Source organism: Amia ocellicauda, chromosome 9, assembly GCF_036373705.1.
Source record: "Amia ocellicauda isolate fAmiCal2 chromosome 9, fAmiCal2.hap1, whole genome shotgun sequence".
NCBI lineage: Eukaryota > Metazoa > Chordata > Actinopteri > Amiiformes > Amiidae > Amia > Amia ocellicauda.
In genome coordinates this window covers 24,508,053-24,524,990 of record NC_089858.1, presented here as the reverse complement: position 1 = coordinate 24,524,990, position 16,938 = coordinate 24,508,053, and the positions used below count along the sequence as shown (strand labels likewise).

Below are 16,938 nucleotides of genomic sequence, written 5' to 3'. Positions count from 1 at the left end.
TAGCTGAGGAAGATAAGATCATATGTGATATGATTTACTATCCTTAAAGTTGCATGCCTGATTGGTTGTGTAGCAGGGGGGTGGAAACAAGAAGACTCATGCTTAGGGGTTTTTCTGCCACTTACTTTTTTGTTATTTTTACAAAGGCTAAGAAAAAGTTTTTATCAGTGCAGTGTACCACAGTCATGCTATAATGCACCCCTGGGGATGATTTTTTCTCTCTCAGCAGGTCCCTTTATGGCTGGTTAGGGACTGCTAACTTGAGTGTGTCAATAGCACCATAATGAAGACACCCATGTGATCATGAAGAGTGTCTGCCAAATTAAGAACACGGGTCAGCAGGGGCTCCACGGTACTGGTATTTGAATTCTGAATTGCACGCTGGTTAAAAAAAACACAGCAAGGAGATGCGTCTTCCTTCACATTCTCATCAGGCCAGGTATGTAAAGCTCTTAGCTGCCTGCAGTGACAGTTTAGCATTCTGATCGCAGATATAATGGCGTGTGTTTGCGATTGCTGTTATGTGAAGGTCATCACCCCTTTCCATCAGCGATCGCAGTGAGGTGTATTGAGAAGGCACTTTCTGCTGGGATGGAGCCGAGTTTCATGTCCTTATATTGTCAAATTAGGAGAGGCTCATACATTATTCATCACCTTTTTTTTTTAATAGAGTAAGGAAGTAAAAATAGCCCATTAGTATATCCTGTTTTCAGTGTTTATCTCTTAGAGATGTGGGTGGCCCATTTATTTCTAATGAATGGCTATGAAATATTCATTCTGAGGTCCAGCAGGCACAGTGGAGAAACTGCTTGCTCTTTTCTGGTGGTGGGATCATGCACAGAGAGCTGAAGAGCCAGTGGAGGTTTATATCCTGCTCTCGGGGTGGGGGGGGCTTCTTTCACTCAACATGTATAACAGCTACAACAGTTTGATCCAGTCAGGTGATTGCTCCACAAGGGAATAGAACCACATCTCGAAAAGTATGTATAGGATTCTAGCTCTCAGGGCTGTGACTTTTTACAGCTTCTGCACTTCCAGAACAGAAGAAAAGGTCATAATGTATAAATTATGGCATTAATAACAATAACAATGAGAATATATTAAATTACAGTCAATACCTCAAACGCCAAACCATGTGTTTTGTGAGCAAGCAGCAGGGCTTATGCAATATTCACAGATTTATTTATTTTTTTCATTAACTTACTACTTGTCATGCATCTGAGTGTGTGTGTGTGTGTGTGGGGGAGGGGGGGGGGATGTGCCGTATACAACTGCTACCAAGGTCACAGCACTGAGAAAGACTTAGACAGTATCATTTACTTCAGCCTGTCTAGGAAGATAAGTTAAACGGTTCATAAGGTTCAAAGATTTGATTAATCTAACATTAAAAGAAAGCAGTCTATACATGGAACACTAATGAATTGTCCGATTAGGGTTGTGAAAAAAGGAGTTTAGGAAGCAGACGTTGGGTAACTGTATGTATGTAGTCTCCTTATATGAATTCCCACTGCTAGGTGAATCTCAGGCTGTGTAGGATTTTTGTTATTGTTTTTGTTTGTTTTTAAGGTTTTCTAGAAGTATGTGCATCTAAACTGACCCGAGTTATTTGCAGTGTAGCCTAAAACAATCCATAACTGTGGAACAATCACAAGTCTGTACAGCTGCCTGCCCAAAGCACTGAACAGCAGGAACTGGGTGAGCTGCACAGCTATAAAGAGGGTGTATCACCCACACGTTGAGGAACACACAAGGGGACAATCCAAACAGTTAGAATGTTCAGCCACCCCCAAAACCAACAAACAAACAAAAGCTTAAGTCTGGGTATTAAAGTTCAGAAATGGTGATGTATACGTGTGTGTTTGGCTGATGTAAGAGGAGTCTCTGTACCTCACAATACTCGGTGATAATGCAGAAAGACTGGAGCTCCACAAAGCTGGTGTAGAAATGGACAATGGCTGGGTGGTCCAGTCTAGAGAGCAGCTGGGCTTCTTTAGCAGACTGCACTGTGTCATCTCCCCTTAGCTCCTCCACTATAATCCGCTTCAGAACTTTCCTGCAATGGGGAACAGAAGGAGACAGGGATACAATATTGATTTATATGTATTACATGTATTCAATCACCAAGTACCTTCCACTGTACTTTCACCTTAGTTTTCAGAAGTCATGCATCAGAAACACCTGTTTATCTTATAAACGTATTTCGTTTACTTTAAAAAGGTTATTAAACCCATAAGCTCTTTTTAACTATGTGGATTTTAAGCATGAAGTAAGAGAAGACTCTCATTAAGTTAATGCCTTCTACACACAGTGCTTCAGCAGATCTACTCAAATGTATTCCAATCAAATCACTTTCTGGGTGGACACAGCTTAAGTATCCAGCCTTTTGTGCATAAAATACGTATTCAGTGACAACATTAAAAATGTAATTCAAGATACAAAATAACTGAATATAGAGAAAACAAATGCTATTAAATTGAAGATTTCAGTTAAACTTATTGATTTGTTTTTAATCTGTAAACTAGAATACATTAAAGTTACAGCCTCAGAGGCTAAAACCTTTGAAGAGATCTTGTTTAAAACATATTTTTTTTTCCTTTCAAGTAGATTTTAATTGATTTTGCTAGTTAGTGATCTATTTGAGGACATTTACATCCAAATTCACACTGATAATTGCAGTTATATTGTTTTATATTCTATGCTGGACATATTCTACATGACAACAGAAATCTTCATTCCTAGAAATCCTTCCTATCGATTTAACATCAGATAGATCAAGCCCCTTAATGTTAAAGTGCCAATTAACAGATGCAAACAGATGAAGCAAATGACTTTCAGTGGTACAGATGGCTTTCCCTAACGGAGCAGTGCGACTTGTGTCAAGATTTCAGAGTGACAGATCGTGGTCATTCAAATTGCAGCTATCTATCCTCCATTTGTTACTGGCATGACCATGATTGTTAGAATTTTATATTTTTCTAAAAGTGGGTCAGCAGATGGGTTAACTGGTTTTAAAATTCTACTAGCATAGGTCTTTGAAATGCAAAAATCCAAATATGGACAGTTCATAACCTGGATAATTTATCTAACAAAACAGAAACTGCAGTTCTATAACATAGGAATAATCAAGTAGTAGTTTCAACCCCCTGGATTATAGATTTTTGTGGTTGTATTTTCTCTTCTATTTTCTGCTTTCCACACAATTTGATGTTTTAACAACCTAATTTGCATTATAAAGCCAGCTGAACAAGTACTTAATGTTTTTTTTCCTATATTGCACATCCACTACACATTCTGCTGTTCCAATGTTTAAAAAAGAAAAACACTCTGCTTGAAAATCTATTTTAGTTCAGGTCATTAGCAGTATAAAACAGGTTCACAGAATTCAGTATTGGTTTGTCTGTTAATTGTTTCACCAAGGCCTTCGATATTGTAAGCAATTCAGTGCTGTTAATTATTATCATTATTGTTGTTGTTGTTTTATTAATAATAGCCATATGGAATTGCAAAGCTAATTTAAAATGTGCAGGAATAACAAGGCAAATATTGCTCTTGAAAGCGCATCAGACTCATATGAGAATTCTGCAAGGATGTAATACTGAATTGATTTGCTTTCCAATATTTCCCACTATTTAAAGTCTTCCTGGTTTTTGATTGCCAGTAATATAGGCTTTGTCTGCTTCTCGGCTTTCATTTTCTTGTGCTGTCAGTGCAAAGACAGTCCGATGACTGAGTGTTTTGAAAACTAGGCCCACGATACAGTGCATTAAAATCTCTTAAGCACTCTCTTAATTGTCTCAAATGATGCAAAACGGTCCAATAAAATATATGCAAATATTTTCATGGGTAATAATTGACACAAAAATTGCAAAATGACTACAGTCCTCGTGAAAATAAATACTTGCATAATACAGTTAGAGTGCCACTCAATATCATCAGTTAAATTTGGCACTTTGAAAGTAAACTTCGCCATCATCATCAAGCCCCTGTGTGTGTGAGATGGTTAATGAACACATCCCAACACACAGAAGACAACCCGATCTGGATAATTGGGGGTTTCTGAAAGGCCACAATTCTGCATCATCTGTGGCCAAAGGAAAATGATCCGGAGCAAATTAACCTGAAATATATATACTAGCTACTGTCTACCAGTAACAGTCTACCATGTATAAAGTTACGGTGTTTTCAAAGTTTTCACATTTGGTCTTTTAAATGTTTAAACCATTACATAATTTGAGAAATCTGCAGGGGGGGAACGGGGGGAATTTTGTTTTGATCAATTTGAATTATTCTTCACAAACTGAACTACTCTACTATGGCAAGTGGTACTTTACTTACATTCTGTGCATTATTTTGTATGATTCTGTGCTTAATCATTTGTATTGTGCTGTGCAAATTATTCGTTTTTATGTTTTACTGCAGTTAGTATTTTTTAATTCCGATACCTGATTCAAATGTCTTGACAAACCATGGTAGCATATAATGTGGTGTGGAATTAGGCATTGGCACTTAGCATCCGTGAGCACTGAACATTTTAATTTAATTTTGTGCTGTGAACATTTCTCCTCACAAAAGGGTGAAAAATAGAACAGTTGCAAAACATTTGTCATGGATAAATATATGGTACTCTTATAGTTCAAAGAAAAGCGTCCCTTTGTTAGAGATTTTCATAGTTGTGGAACTTATAAGTGTCATTCAAATCAGGTTCCCAGAGCCACTTTACTAAAAAAAAAAAATATTAAAAAAAAGAATGACACTTTGAATTGGCTGGCTATCTGTGAAACAATTGACACTGTTTAATCTAAATCTTCACTCGATCCCATGTTGGGGACACTGCTGTTGTACCCTTGAGCAAGGCATTTCACCTACATTGCTACAGTACAAACACAGCTGTATAAATGTAAAATGTGATATATTGTAACAATTTTTAAGTCACCCTGCATAAGAAATATAATTAGAAAAATAATGTTATCCTGGATGCCACATTGCATGCATGTGGAGAAACAAATGTTAATTGCTTAACAAAATGCATCAGACAACAATAAACAAATAAAGTCAAATTTGGTTAAAACTTTTAACATTAGTTGAATGCAAGGCATTGCAGAGTTTAAGTGGATAAGTGGTGAAGGCCCTTAAACCCACATAAGCCCAACATTAGACCCTGAATACAATACAAAACCATGGCAAATGAGTAATTGCACAAAAAAGTGGAACAATAAGACACCTCTTACCACTTCTCGCTTGAAGAGGGTGTTTATATTAAAATATTACAAGCATCTATCAGTTGTGTTTAGTCTATTCTGACAGATTGCATGTCAGTCTGAATACACTGTAATCATAAGAAGTTCCCATTAGTCATACAGGTTCCAGGTGCGAGATTCCTACTGCCTACCATTACTTCTCAGCATCTGGCAGGTGGCATGTGTCACTGTCCACTCATGAAAGGAAAAGAAAAGAAAAAGGAAAAAATAATATGTAAACACCAATCACTGTCAAAATTGTACCATCAGAAGAAAGATGTATACACCCACCAGCACTAAACACCATGGGGTATTGCCACAGCCTTGGGCTCTTGAAATAGGCAAGGCCCCAGAAACGGACATAGGAACAGAGACATTATGGTGCAACAGCAGTGAGTATTTAATGCCAGAGTGAATGAAAACAAGAGAAAACAAAACTGTGATAACAGGTCCCTCTCTACATATAGCTACTCAAAACCAGACAGACAAAGACAGCAAACAGTCCAAACCATGATCCAAAGAGTAGTCAAAGTTCAAAGTCAGTAGTTCTTTACCAGTCGTTGTTTGTTCTTGTGCACTCTCTTTGGCCTCTCCTTAACACCTTGCAGCTTCTACTCGAACACCCCACACCAAAGGCATGCCGGCTTCCTTCCTTTATACTGCTGGTCATGTACAATGATTCATCCTCCTAGTGTTTCTGGGAGGTGTAGTGTTGGCCTGCTGGCCAAGTTGTGCTTCTCCTAGCGCTACGTTACAACACACACACACACACACACACACATTTTCAAACATGCAACCTCACAGAACAGACTGACTTTAGCATTTCTATCTTGACTGACGCCCATTTCGGAGATGAATGAACCCTTGCAGTTTATTTCAATATTCTGATGAAGGTATTATAAATAAAGGGCAGACTAAGAGTCCTCAGTTCAAATTAAAACAAGAGTGTAGGGTTTAATATTGTATGCGTCTTAGGACTTATGCTTCACATGATCCTGGGATGTTTTCGATTCTCACTAAAGTGTAACTCTTTTGTAATATCTCATAGCCCCTTGTAGTTCACATATTGTACACAAACATAGATACCACAAAACACTCAGGGTTTATAAAGGGTGGAATATTATCAGGCTAAAATTCCTGTTAAACAATAATACTACAGTGAAATAGAAATATACAATTCTATATTTTATTTTATTTTTGGAGGAGGAGGGGGAACTTTTTCAAGCTTTATCCCTTTCTCTTATTTTGTTGACCTCCAGGCACACCTGGTATTTGAGCCTTGCAAAGATAAAAATATGATTCCAGTGGATTCATATTTCTGATGAACTCAGCTACAATTCTGATTGCTGTCCAATCCTGTTAGTCTTGGTTTTTAAGACGCTTTCGGGCAGTGCAAAGACATGAGATTCAGTTCCATACTCTGCGTTGGGGATAGTGCTACAGATTACACAACCCAGGATTAATTACACTGCTGCCAATGATTTACAGCCAAGCATATATCATGTAATAAAATAAAATGATTGCTAATGGTGGAAAACAGACGTAAGTAGTATATGTGTATGTCATTCGATAATAAATACAGAATCCCTTTCAAACCAAATTAAAATCTCAAATTAAAATAATCTGCGGGATCTCTAAAAGAGACAATCACTTGGCTGAGCATACAACCACCCTGAAACAGGTAATTCAACAAAATAAGTGATGGTCAAAGGACATATTAAAAATGAATGAGTGAGACTTGGGCTGTATCATCACAGCACAGAGGGCCTGTTGCATCTGTCTCTAAATATCGAAGAGCTGCCAGCAGAAGGGAGCTTCAGACGCAGTATTGTGTCAGAGGCAGGGCAGGTCTGTTTGCTCGCAGTGTTTCATTGTTTGGATTCATTTTCAGTATTAGAAAGGAGAGCGGATAATCCCCTGGTAATTTGTGTACCTTGGAAACATTACCAGGATAAGGAGGGTAGAGAAGCCCTTAGGATTAATGAGGTCACGTTCAACAGCACAATAAATCGCCATGCAGAGCAGAGATAAGATGGGCCTTTCTTTTCTCTCTCTCTCTCTTTTTTTTTGAGCTTAGAATGCAAAATAAAAAAATAGATGTGTTGTGAAAGATTACAGAAAGTCAGCAAATCTATTCACATTCATCTTGATGTCAGACACAGAGCACATTTTGTTTTTCAACCCCCACAAAATGTTGTTTTTTCCGTTTTTTTTTTCCCCTAACAATGAAAATTGTAATATAACAATTGGATAAATGTTTTCAAAGTGACAGCTCAATGTTTAATGCTGTTTACTACAGAACAGAGTACGTAGCTGCCTCATTTTAAGATGTTAATTGTTGGTTTTGACCATCACTTCAGGTTTATGTAGCTTTGTGTAATCTGGAAAATAAGAAAATAATTCACATTAATAATGAATATAATGACGTGTTGTGTGTAGGCAAAGAGCATTGATAAAATCTAATAACAGTTTTAGTATGCTTTAAACTTTTAAGCCACTCAACAGAAACAGACCAGTTAATTGTTAGCAATGGATTAGCATCAGTTGTTATTATAGAATATTATAATATTCACTTTCTATCAGTGTCTCTTATTTATTGCCGTTTTATTTGTATTTATTATATTTCCTGGATCAGTAAAGCTTTCATCATTATTTCTTCCATAATAAAACGCACCAAAAGAGAACTGGTGGGTTAATATCCCTGAAATAGTTTTATTATTTTTGTTTTACTCAGAGCAAAGGGCAGGCCTGTGTACAGCAGAGGATCAGCATGGCCAGGCATATTATAAGGCCGATTTCTCAGCAAGAAGTGGACTGTCTGTGCAGTGTTCCATTTGGACACCTCACAACATAGATCACACAGAATGGACGATGTGACACTACAGCTCACAGTGATAAAATCTCTGTAAAATCTGTGATGTATGCTCTTGTCACAGCTCTAATGAACAACCAGAACCAAATACCAGAGTTTGGGCCCAGATAATCGCCTATTTCTCACACATTAAGTGTACTGTTCTTGAGGTTGAAAAAAATCCCTTTCTTCTTTCTGTACCACCTAAAGGGGGTTGTCACTCCTTCAGATATATTTCAACATGATTTTATTGTGTTTATTGTGTTGTCTTTACTGAGAACTAACTCAATGCATGCAGGCATTTTTATCTAGTGTCTGCGCTCGACCATGCCTGTGCAAGTCCTCTGAACTTCTCTTGATCCGAACACTGATGAAGCCGCAGTACTCGTAGCACACAGGCTACCACTAGGGAGTTTGACAGGTTGTTTTGTTTAATCGGTTTTGCACAAGAGTCACAAGGCTTCTGTTATTTAAAAATAACTTCACAATGATCAACCAGACTGAACATGGAAATCTCCATCTATATCTGCTCAGAATTCAAGACTGACATGATTAATCTGTGTTTAGAGTCTCTGTGTGGTGAACCTCAGCCAGGTCCAGCCCTTTTCTAAGAGTTTTTAATTGTTAGTATTCAAACTGAACACTTAGCAACCCCTAAAGGTGTGCAACAGGTAACTTCTTGCTGTTGTTACCTATAATTATTGGGTTTTCTCACAGCGTTAACATAGACAGAGAAATTCTGTGGTTGCTTTTCAAATCATAAATGACCTCATGTCAAGTAATAGAATGAACATGGCAGGACAAATGCAGTCAGTTGAGACAGTAGGAGGGATTTAAGCAGAGGCTACTGGAAAGGCTCTGTCACAGTGCACAATTTCTGTCCATTAATAAAATAATTAGTTATACAGCTTCCCTGTAGGTATACCCTAAACACAATTGAGCTGTTGTTGGGAATAACAGTTGAGTTTCCTGTTAAGAGAATTTTACTCACAGAAAATAAGTCTTTGTGTCAAGTCATTTCAGATTGGGTATTTTCAAAAAACCTTTTGTTTTACCTGTAAACTGTCTTTTACTTTAACATAGTATGGCACCACTGTAATGACCAGATTCCTTCACTGGCCTTATCCACAGCTGCCTTAAAATACCTCCAAACTATGATCTGATCAGGAAAGGATGCATTGTCTAACAGGGTGTCTTAACATTTCATGGTTCCAACACTAGTTCTTACTTTTCTTCTTTATCCTTGGATTTGGAGTCGATCACCAGGTAAACAGTAGCAAAGCTCCCACTCCCCACTTTCTGCTGAAGGGTGTATCTCCCTGCCACTACTGCCCCCAGACTGTAAGAGCATGATACATCAGAAAGCAGCTGGGGTTGCATGTCTCAACAGGAAATCCCTGCACAGCACAAAAAAACATGATCAAAAAAGCTCTGTCATACTAAAAACACTCCAATGGCTCAATCATACAACATAATGTGTTAATATAATGTGCCTGCTATTTATGATGCAGGTACAAAGTTGTATTGTTGTTATTATTATTATTATTAGTAGTAGTAGTAGTATTAGTAGTAAATTGCAATGCACTGGTATCTTGTGAAGATATTTTTTCATTGTAAATAAACCGATTGGAAAACATAAAAGAAAATGGTCCTGATGAGAAAGAGTGTAAGTAAGGACAATCAAGTCAATTTCCTTAGCCCGACATAGCAGTCTTTATAGAGGCATATACAAAACAATGTGACACACACCATTGGAATTGATTGTTGTTTTTTCATATATATCCTATATACACACACATGTATGCATATATGTTTTGTTGTTCATAAGAATTACACCAAAACTGAACATTACATGTTTATGCAGGCCTAATAACAATGACAATTAATGGCCATTTAAATGCGTGAAAAGCTAAAATAAACAAGCTATAATATACTTGTAAAGAACAATTAGTGCGACTTACCGACTATATAAAAATGCACAGCAGGTGTTTGTTGAAATTAGTTCAAAAACTTCAAACGTGCGGCGCTGAACTCCTAACGTCACAATAAATAGTTCACTAGATTCGTGTTTAAATGAGCGTATACACGGAAAATACAGCGATTGAGTCGTTTAATGATGGGATTATATAACATTAGCTAATTAATCAGAAAGATAACCAGTGTAGCCTAATGTAAAACAAAACTGATATTTAACTAATTTCTCCAAAACAATTTTAAAAAGACAAGAAGGTTGGTTTCAAAGGCTTCCTTGTGAGAAACACATGGTTAATGAAAACAAACACGTATTATTTCTGACTCCGAGTCTCACGAATGAGGCGATGCTCTGCTACCGCGCAGCCGCAGAAGTGCGCTCCCAGCATCCGCGGCTGTGTTTGGCTCAGGTTGCCAGGTGTCCCAGGTGTCCGTCAGTTCCGCCGCTCCGGTCATGAATATTCATGTCTGTGGAGACAGGTGCCGTGTGCCCTAAACTGCTGCTGTCTGCGGTTGGAAATGATTGTACTTTTTGCTTTCCAGTTTCTCTCTGGCTTTGCAATTATCATCGTTATCCATTGAGCTTCCAGAGCCAAGCTATAATACGAAAAAGGCTAGTATGTAGCAACACGTAATAAATTACCACATTTAGTTTCAGGACATGGACAGGTCAATGAGAATTAAGGCGGTAGTGTGGAAGTGCAAAAGTACATGTTTATTATTGAGGAAAATGTTCAATTATGAGCTCATTACAGATACACAATGATACATCCCGGTAATAGAGATGTTATAATAATTCTCACTATCGTATTTCTGCACACGATTGCGTCTTATGCAAATAAGATCATTACCACATATATTTTTTTAAATGATTATACCATCTATATTATGTGTGGGCATATATAGCTTATAAAAGGGAACAGTATTTAAAAATAACAGATATATGCCTCTCAAACTGTAAAACGGTTGCGCAAACAACTTCACCATTAGAAAAACAAAACTTAACTCTGGCCATAATAAGTCCAAGCTCTCATATAGTTTGTTAGAAATGCAGTCCTTTATGAAGAAAAACAAGGCCCCCCAAGGACTCAATGTTATAGTGAAATTGTCTGCTGCTGTGTACACGATGGCTATCGGCAATGAACATGATCATATCCCCCTTGAGGGGGTTTAATAAAGTACAATGCATTCACTCATTGTACAAATTTAAAAAATCTGCAGAGATGTAATGTTATGTACATTAGGCTTCTAGAATGAACGGAGTGCATACATTGAACCTCTTTTCAAAGTGTGCGTTGAATGAAATGTGTGTGTGTGTATCTCTCTCCATATATATTTTAAAGTGACGTAAGTATGAATATCTGTATTTGTGTAGAATACATTTAAAACATAAACCATTTACGTGTGTGTATAGAGAGAAAATGTGCGTTCAATTGATTGCAGTTCAAGGTTATACAATATTTTAAGATTATTATCGCAGGAAAACTATGTATATATGCAAAAGTTTAAATGAGTCATAGTAGACTATAACTACACTATTTTGGTAAGAAACCATTGGACAGTGAGTGGAATTAACGTATTAAGATTTGTTTTAAAACTTGAGTCTTACAGAGAATTGCCTATAGAAACTTAAAATGAAAGATCTTGTGAGGACAGATGCAGAACGCATCCATTGTTCATGGCAGGCTTCAAAATGACAGTGTCAGTGTTCTTGAAAACTGCTGAAATGACCCATTTCTAAGCCCAGGTAGGAGACTCGTCTGAGAAACGTCTTCAATTGCACAGACAGGTTAATTGGAGTGTGTGGTCAGGTGACGTACGAGTTAATCTGCGACAGGTGACCTATTTATTGTGGTGGACGCAGTGTTTAGGGATTTTGGCTTTGTAATGTAAACTGAACTGGGAAAAGTGTGTGCATGTGTCCTAGGGACTTGTATTTGTGTCATGTTTTGTTCACTGCTATTATCTTAGCACATTCATTACCATACAACACAAACTAGCAGTTTTTTAAACGCAAGCATGTTTCCCACCCCGAATGCATCTCTGGAAGCCGCCAGCTCTGCGGAGTGGAATGTAACCAACGCGGAACTGCGGAGATACGTGGAGTTAACGCACCGTCCCGTCAAGATCTGTATCATATCGGTTTTGGGAGCTCTGACTGTCTTGGGCAATGTGGCTGTGATTTGGGTTATTGCTTCTTCCGTGAGTGGATGGTCGAGAAACACCCGTTATTGCTTAATTTCTCTCACCGGGGCAGACGCTGCCCTAGCACTTGTCTTGATGCCGTTGAACCTCCATGTGAGCCTCATGAAGGACTACAGAGAAGACCCTGACGCGTACTGCCATGCTGTTGCATTCCTCAACTCCACCATCTATGCTACTTGCATATATGCGCTGACGACCATCAGCCTTGAGAGATACATAGCCGTGTTTTACCCTTTAAAATACAGCACACTGATGACCAGAAAGAGGACCAAGGCTCTCATAGCATTCACTTGGTTCTTCCCTCCTGCTTTGCTGTTGCCAATTTCAATTCCCAATGGGATTATCAAAGTGTACTTCTCCAGCGCGTCCTTGGTCTGTAACCCGGCTTATTCGAGCAATGTCCCTTATTCCCTGACTCTAACCGGGCTGATCTTTTTCCCGGGTTCAATCATCATGACTTACGCCAATTTGCGGCTCTGGTTTGCTGCCAGGAGACAGAGGAACAAACTGAGAAACCACAACCTTGGTGGCCGCAGCAGACCGGACTCGGCGTCCCGGGTGTTGGTGCCAGTTATGATCGTGTACTACACTTGTTGGACGCCATGCATGGTAACCATCCTGTACACTGGTAAGGATGCATTTGATTTTTGTTGTGTGCACTTATTGTATTAGATTGTAGGTTTGAAATGTCAATCAATCAATCAAAGTCTGCAAATGACCTGTTATTAACTGAATGCGTTTTGGCAAGGGGGTTCTGTACCTCTAAATTGAACTTAAACGATGTGTAAATGGAATAATACCTTGCATTTTTCTCATAGTACCAACAGAAGGCATCATGAGTCTACTTGGTCTCATGCAAAATACTTCAAAATGAAATCATTTTCATGAGATATTTTGCTTTTCTGTATAAAATATTGAATTGGAAAATTAAAAGAACGGGGACAAAAAGAACTTTAGATTTCTAGCTAGTCCATTTTCCACAGAATCCGGAACGGTTTTCTGTTGATGATACAAATAGATAAGCATGTGGGTTTTCATAACATAAACAACTCTTTGTTGCTGCCAGCAGGAGAGCACTTGAATATCTTTTAATTGTTTGCTTTTTTCTTTTCTTTTTTCCCCCCTCCATCAGCCATTTCCGGAGCCAGGGTTCCAGAGTGGATAGAGTTTGTGGCTGTTTGGCTGCCCAGTGCCAATGGCTTCCTCAACTGTATAGTCTATTTCTGGATCAACCGCAGCTTTCGCAGAAAGTTCCATCTGCTGGGGAGAAGACTGTGCTTCGGGCAGTGCCTGGGAGTGGGCAAGGCTGTGGGCTACAGAGTGCCGGGGGGGATCACGGTGGTCAGCAGAGTCTGGGACAACAACAACTCCCTGCCAGAGCGTTCCTGCAGTGTCTCCTCGAACTGCACTCTGTTGACACGAGCTACCGAGAGCTACATATGAGGACCAGGGTCTAGGAAGTCTTCTCCCAGCTCGCTGCATTGCAGTCATATGTAACTGATGGGCTCCATGGAGAAGCCTTGAAGGGGCAAAGCAAGGAAGCTAAATTGTGCAGCAGGATCAATAGTATGACATCCTCTGAGGTTTTGTCGTGACCTGCACTTTGGCCTACCTTGCTTAATACATTTATAAAACTACCCAAAAGTGAGAAATGTCCCATCTTAAACTGAGTGGACACTGCGACAGTGCTGCAAAGTTGAGCCTCATGAAAACCTTCTACTCCTCTGCTTTAGAGTACCATGTGGCTTTGGATTTGGGGATTTCATCCAGTTATTTTTTTCTTGTAATGTTTGTGATTTTATAACTTCATCCCATTACCTTCTTATTCAGTCACTTGTCACATTGTCCAAATCGTTTGGATTAAATGTTTCCAGGATACCACCTGGTGCTGAGGATGTCTGCAAACGATCTATCAGTAGAAGTATTTTTTCTGAACTAAATTAATCTCTGAGCACCTTGGGAGATTTGGTCATTAGAGAAAAAAAAAAAGTTTGCAAAAAAAGAAAAAAGGGAAAGATGCCTTCATTAACTGACTATATGTGGTGAAGGCCAAATTAATCAGATTAGACCGCTGTTAATGTCCTTCCATTCACTTCCACTCCGTTGGATGAAATGTGTGCTATTTAGATCTCGTATTTCATGTGCATATAGAATTCAGCTTTTGATTGCTTCAGATATCGAAATGTGGCAGCACTGCAGTTCTCAAGGTACTCTGCTTGTGCTATGACAATCCTAAACTAGACCTTCCTGACTAAATAACTTATGGTTGCCTCCTCCGCCTTGTTTTTAGTGATTTTGTTGGCAGGCCACATTTTCATCCCATATTTGTCATCACTGGTCATGTTTACAGTTCAAATGAGACACTTCCAGTTATTTCATAGCACATTTTGTTCTTTTTTTTTGTGTGTGTTTTTGCAGAGCATGTTTTGTATGATCCCTGCACTTTGCACGTTTGCAAATGTATTTCTATGTCTCGGGCAGAGCCGCATGATGTTTAATGCATATCGACCCTTCCTACTAGGAAAGTAGGATCCATTAAGTCCTATAGACTTCTAATGGCAAGTGCTTGGCATGCTCTAAGCCCCTAGTGCTGCTAAAGCAAGTATATTCTCTTGCCCAGAATTCAGTGTCAGAGCATGTCTGAGGGTTCAGTTGTAAATTGTTTTGAAAACCTTTTTACATCTAAAATTCTAAAAAGCTTATTAATTATAATATAGAGCACTTTACAATTAGCTGCTACATCTGTCTGTACACAATCTTTTTATCTCTCTTTATTTTTTATTTTTAAGTGCTTCTGTTGTTTGGTGTTTGAGTATACCAGAGTATTAGGAGTTTTGTAAACCATTATGCTGGAACTATAACCGTTAAACCACAGGTAATTGCATTATAGTTTATTCAAAGCAAATGTAATTTAGCAGTTACATTGGAAATACCAGGTTTAAGATCTAGCATACTTGTGGTTGTTCACTTAAAACAATAACTTCAGGCTTGACATGTTGCATGAAATTAGCCAATCAAATCAACCGCTTTATGTTAATCTTTTTCTGCAGCACTCATTCTTCCCTCTACCCACTGCCTCCTTAGTTGTGAACTATTGGCTTTGTTATTTTGTCTGGCATCTTCATGACATGTTTCTGCAGACTCCCCCCCTTCGAGTTTGATTGTTTGAGACCGAAAAATAAGAGCCTTACCCAATTAGGCATTGAAGTCTGTGACCAGCATCTGATGGCAGTTTAGTTGTGTAGGGATTCAGCACTGTGAAATATAATTTTAAGATGTACAATTGAAACCTCTTCTTCCTGTTAAAATCTGCATAATGCTGACTTTTTAGCATTTGTTTTAATTAAATATTTTATACTTAAAATTATTTGCAATTCACTACCAACATGTTGGCAAATGGTTATATCAGTGCAAAAAGCGGTTTCTCACTCCCAAGCTCCCCACCCCCAACTTTTACTGCATCATTTGAATAAAGATATACATATCAGTATTAAGACAGACCTATTTTTGACGCAGCTTTACTGAAAATGCATGTATTAGTGTTCTTTCAAAAATGGGTGTTAAAAATATTGTGTATATAGCAATACAAATTTTATATTGAATATGTATTAAAATATTTAAATATGAACAAAATTGTAATGTCATTTAAAAATGTGCATGTACTTTTTCTTACTATAAAACTTGAATTTGTATGAAAATAAAGCTTAATTTCATAGTTCATGTTAATTAGTGCCCCCCTTATTTTATATGCAGTGCACAACTATCTCATTATATATTCTGTCCTCCTCACTTTCAAAACATACTGTTATATTCGTGTTTCTTATGAGTTGTTAAGGAAAATAGGTTTAGAGAAGGTGATGCAAACTTAACTTGTTTTCTTTTAACATAACTGTGATTTACCCCTTAACAAGCATTGTCTTGGCCATTTTAAGCCAATAACCATTTACTCCCCAACTGGGTAAGTGACACTACAAGCCATTAACCATCGATTCCTGTTCCTATTGAATTGCTCTTGATGTTCAGTCCTTAATCTAATTGGGTAAATCTTTGGAGAGAGGGGAAAAAAAAAGTTGCAGACTTGTGTTTACACTAAGTGGTTTTTATTACATTTTTTAAGTGACTACCTACACATTCTGCACTACTTTATATGAATAAAAACATTGACCAAACCTATAAATTTCAGTTTAAGGTGCCTTATTAAGTCTGACAATGAGCTCTATTATTTATTTATTAATTGTAATGTAGTGGTAAAAAAACCCTGCAGTAACAAGTACCCTTCACAACTCACTGACATACACGCACTTACCCCGCCTCCCACCTGTCTTTAGTGTACACTGCAGGAGGGTACATGCTTTCACTGAGTGAATTTGCACATAGTGGGTCTGGAGAGCCTTGGTTTTAAACGGTTCCTATATGTATCGCCCATCATGTGATATACATAGGAAGGAGCGAGTGTAGTAAGGTGCTTGAGTTTCTGATTCTGTGACCTGTGGTACAATCTATCAACATCTACAAATAAAAAATGCTGCCGTGTTTGATAATGGATACATCTGTGGAACAGGAGCTGCATTATGCAACTTGAGGAAATGCTGATACATGTACTCATACTGCTTATTTTTCTTCTGTTAATCTCCTGATAAAGGAACCTTTGGTGCTTGGATGTCACTTTCTATT

The 16,938-nt window shown here is 38.1% G+C and overlaps 2 protein-coding genes across 2 annotated transcripts in view; one reads left to right on the top strand and one right to left on the bottom strand.

Annotated features, from left to right (window-relative positions):
* The window catches only part of LOC136759010 (serine/threonine-protein kinase Nek11), a 46,996-nt gene extending 36,551 nt beyond the window's left edge, over window positions 1-10,445 (bottom strand). The window contains exons 1-3 of the mRNA XM_066713802.1: window positions 10,050-10,445; window positions 9,317-9,485; window positions 1,888-2,053 (exon numbers count right to left, since the gene is read on the bottom strand). Of these exons, the coding sequence (XP_066569899.1) occupies window positions 1,888-2,053; window positions 9,317-9,468 (318 nt within the window). The 5' untranslated portion in view covers window positions 9,469-9,485; window positions 10,050-10,445. The remainder of the gene's footprint in view (window positions 1-1,887; window positions 2,054-9,316; window positions 9,486-10,049) is intronic.
* A 1,463-nt stretch (window positions 10,446-11,908) lies between these two features.
* LOC136758260 (adenosine receptor A2b) lies at window positions 11,909-15,297 on the top strand. The gene is made up of 2 exons (XM_066712516.1): window positions 11,909-12,892; window positions 13,397-15,297. The coding sequence occupies exons 1-2, from the start codon at window positions 12,079-12,081 to the stop codon at window positions 13,705-13,707; spliced, it is 1,125 nt and encodes a 374-aa protein (XP_066568613.1). The 5' UTR covers window positions 11,909-12,078; the 3' UTR covers window positions 13,708-15,297.
* The last annotated feature ends 1,641 nt before the right edge of the window (window positions 15,298-16,938 follow it).

Coding starts and splice junctions, on each gene's coding strand:
- LOC136758260 (XM_066712516.1), top strand. CDS start 12,079: ATGTTTCCCACCCCGAATGCATCTCTGGAAGCCGCCAGCTCTGCGGAG. Junction 12,893..13,396: donor GGTAACCATCCTGTACACTG/GTAAGGATGCAT, acceptor CCCCTCCATCAG/CCATTTCCGGAGCCAGGGTT.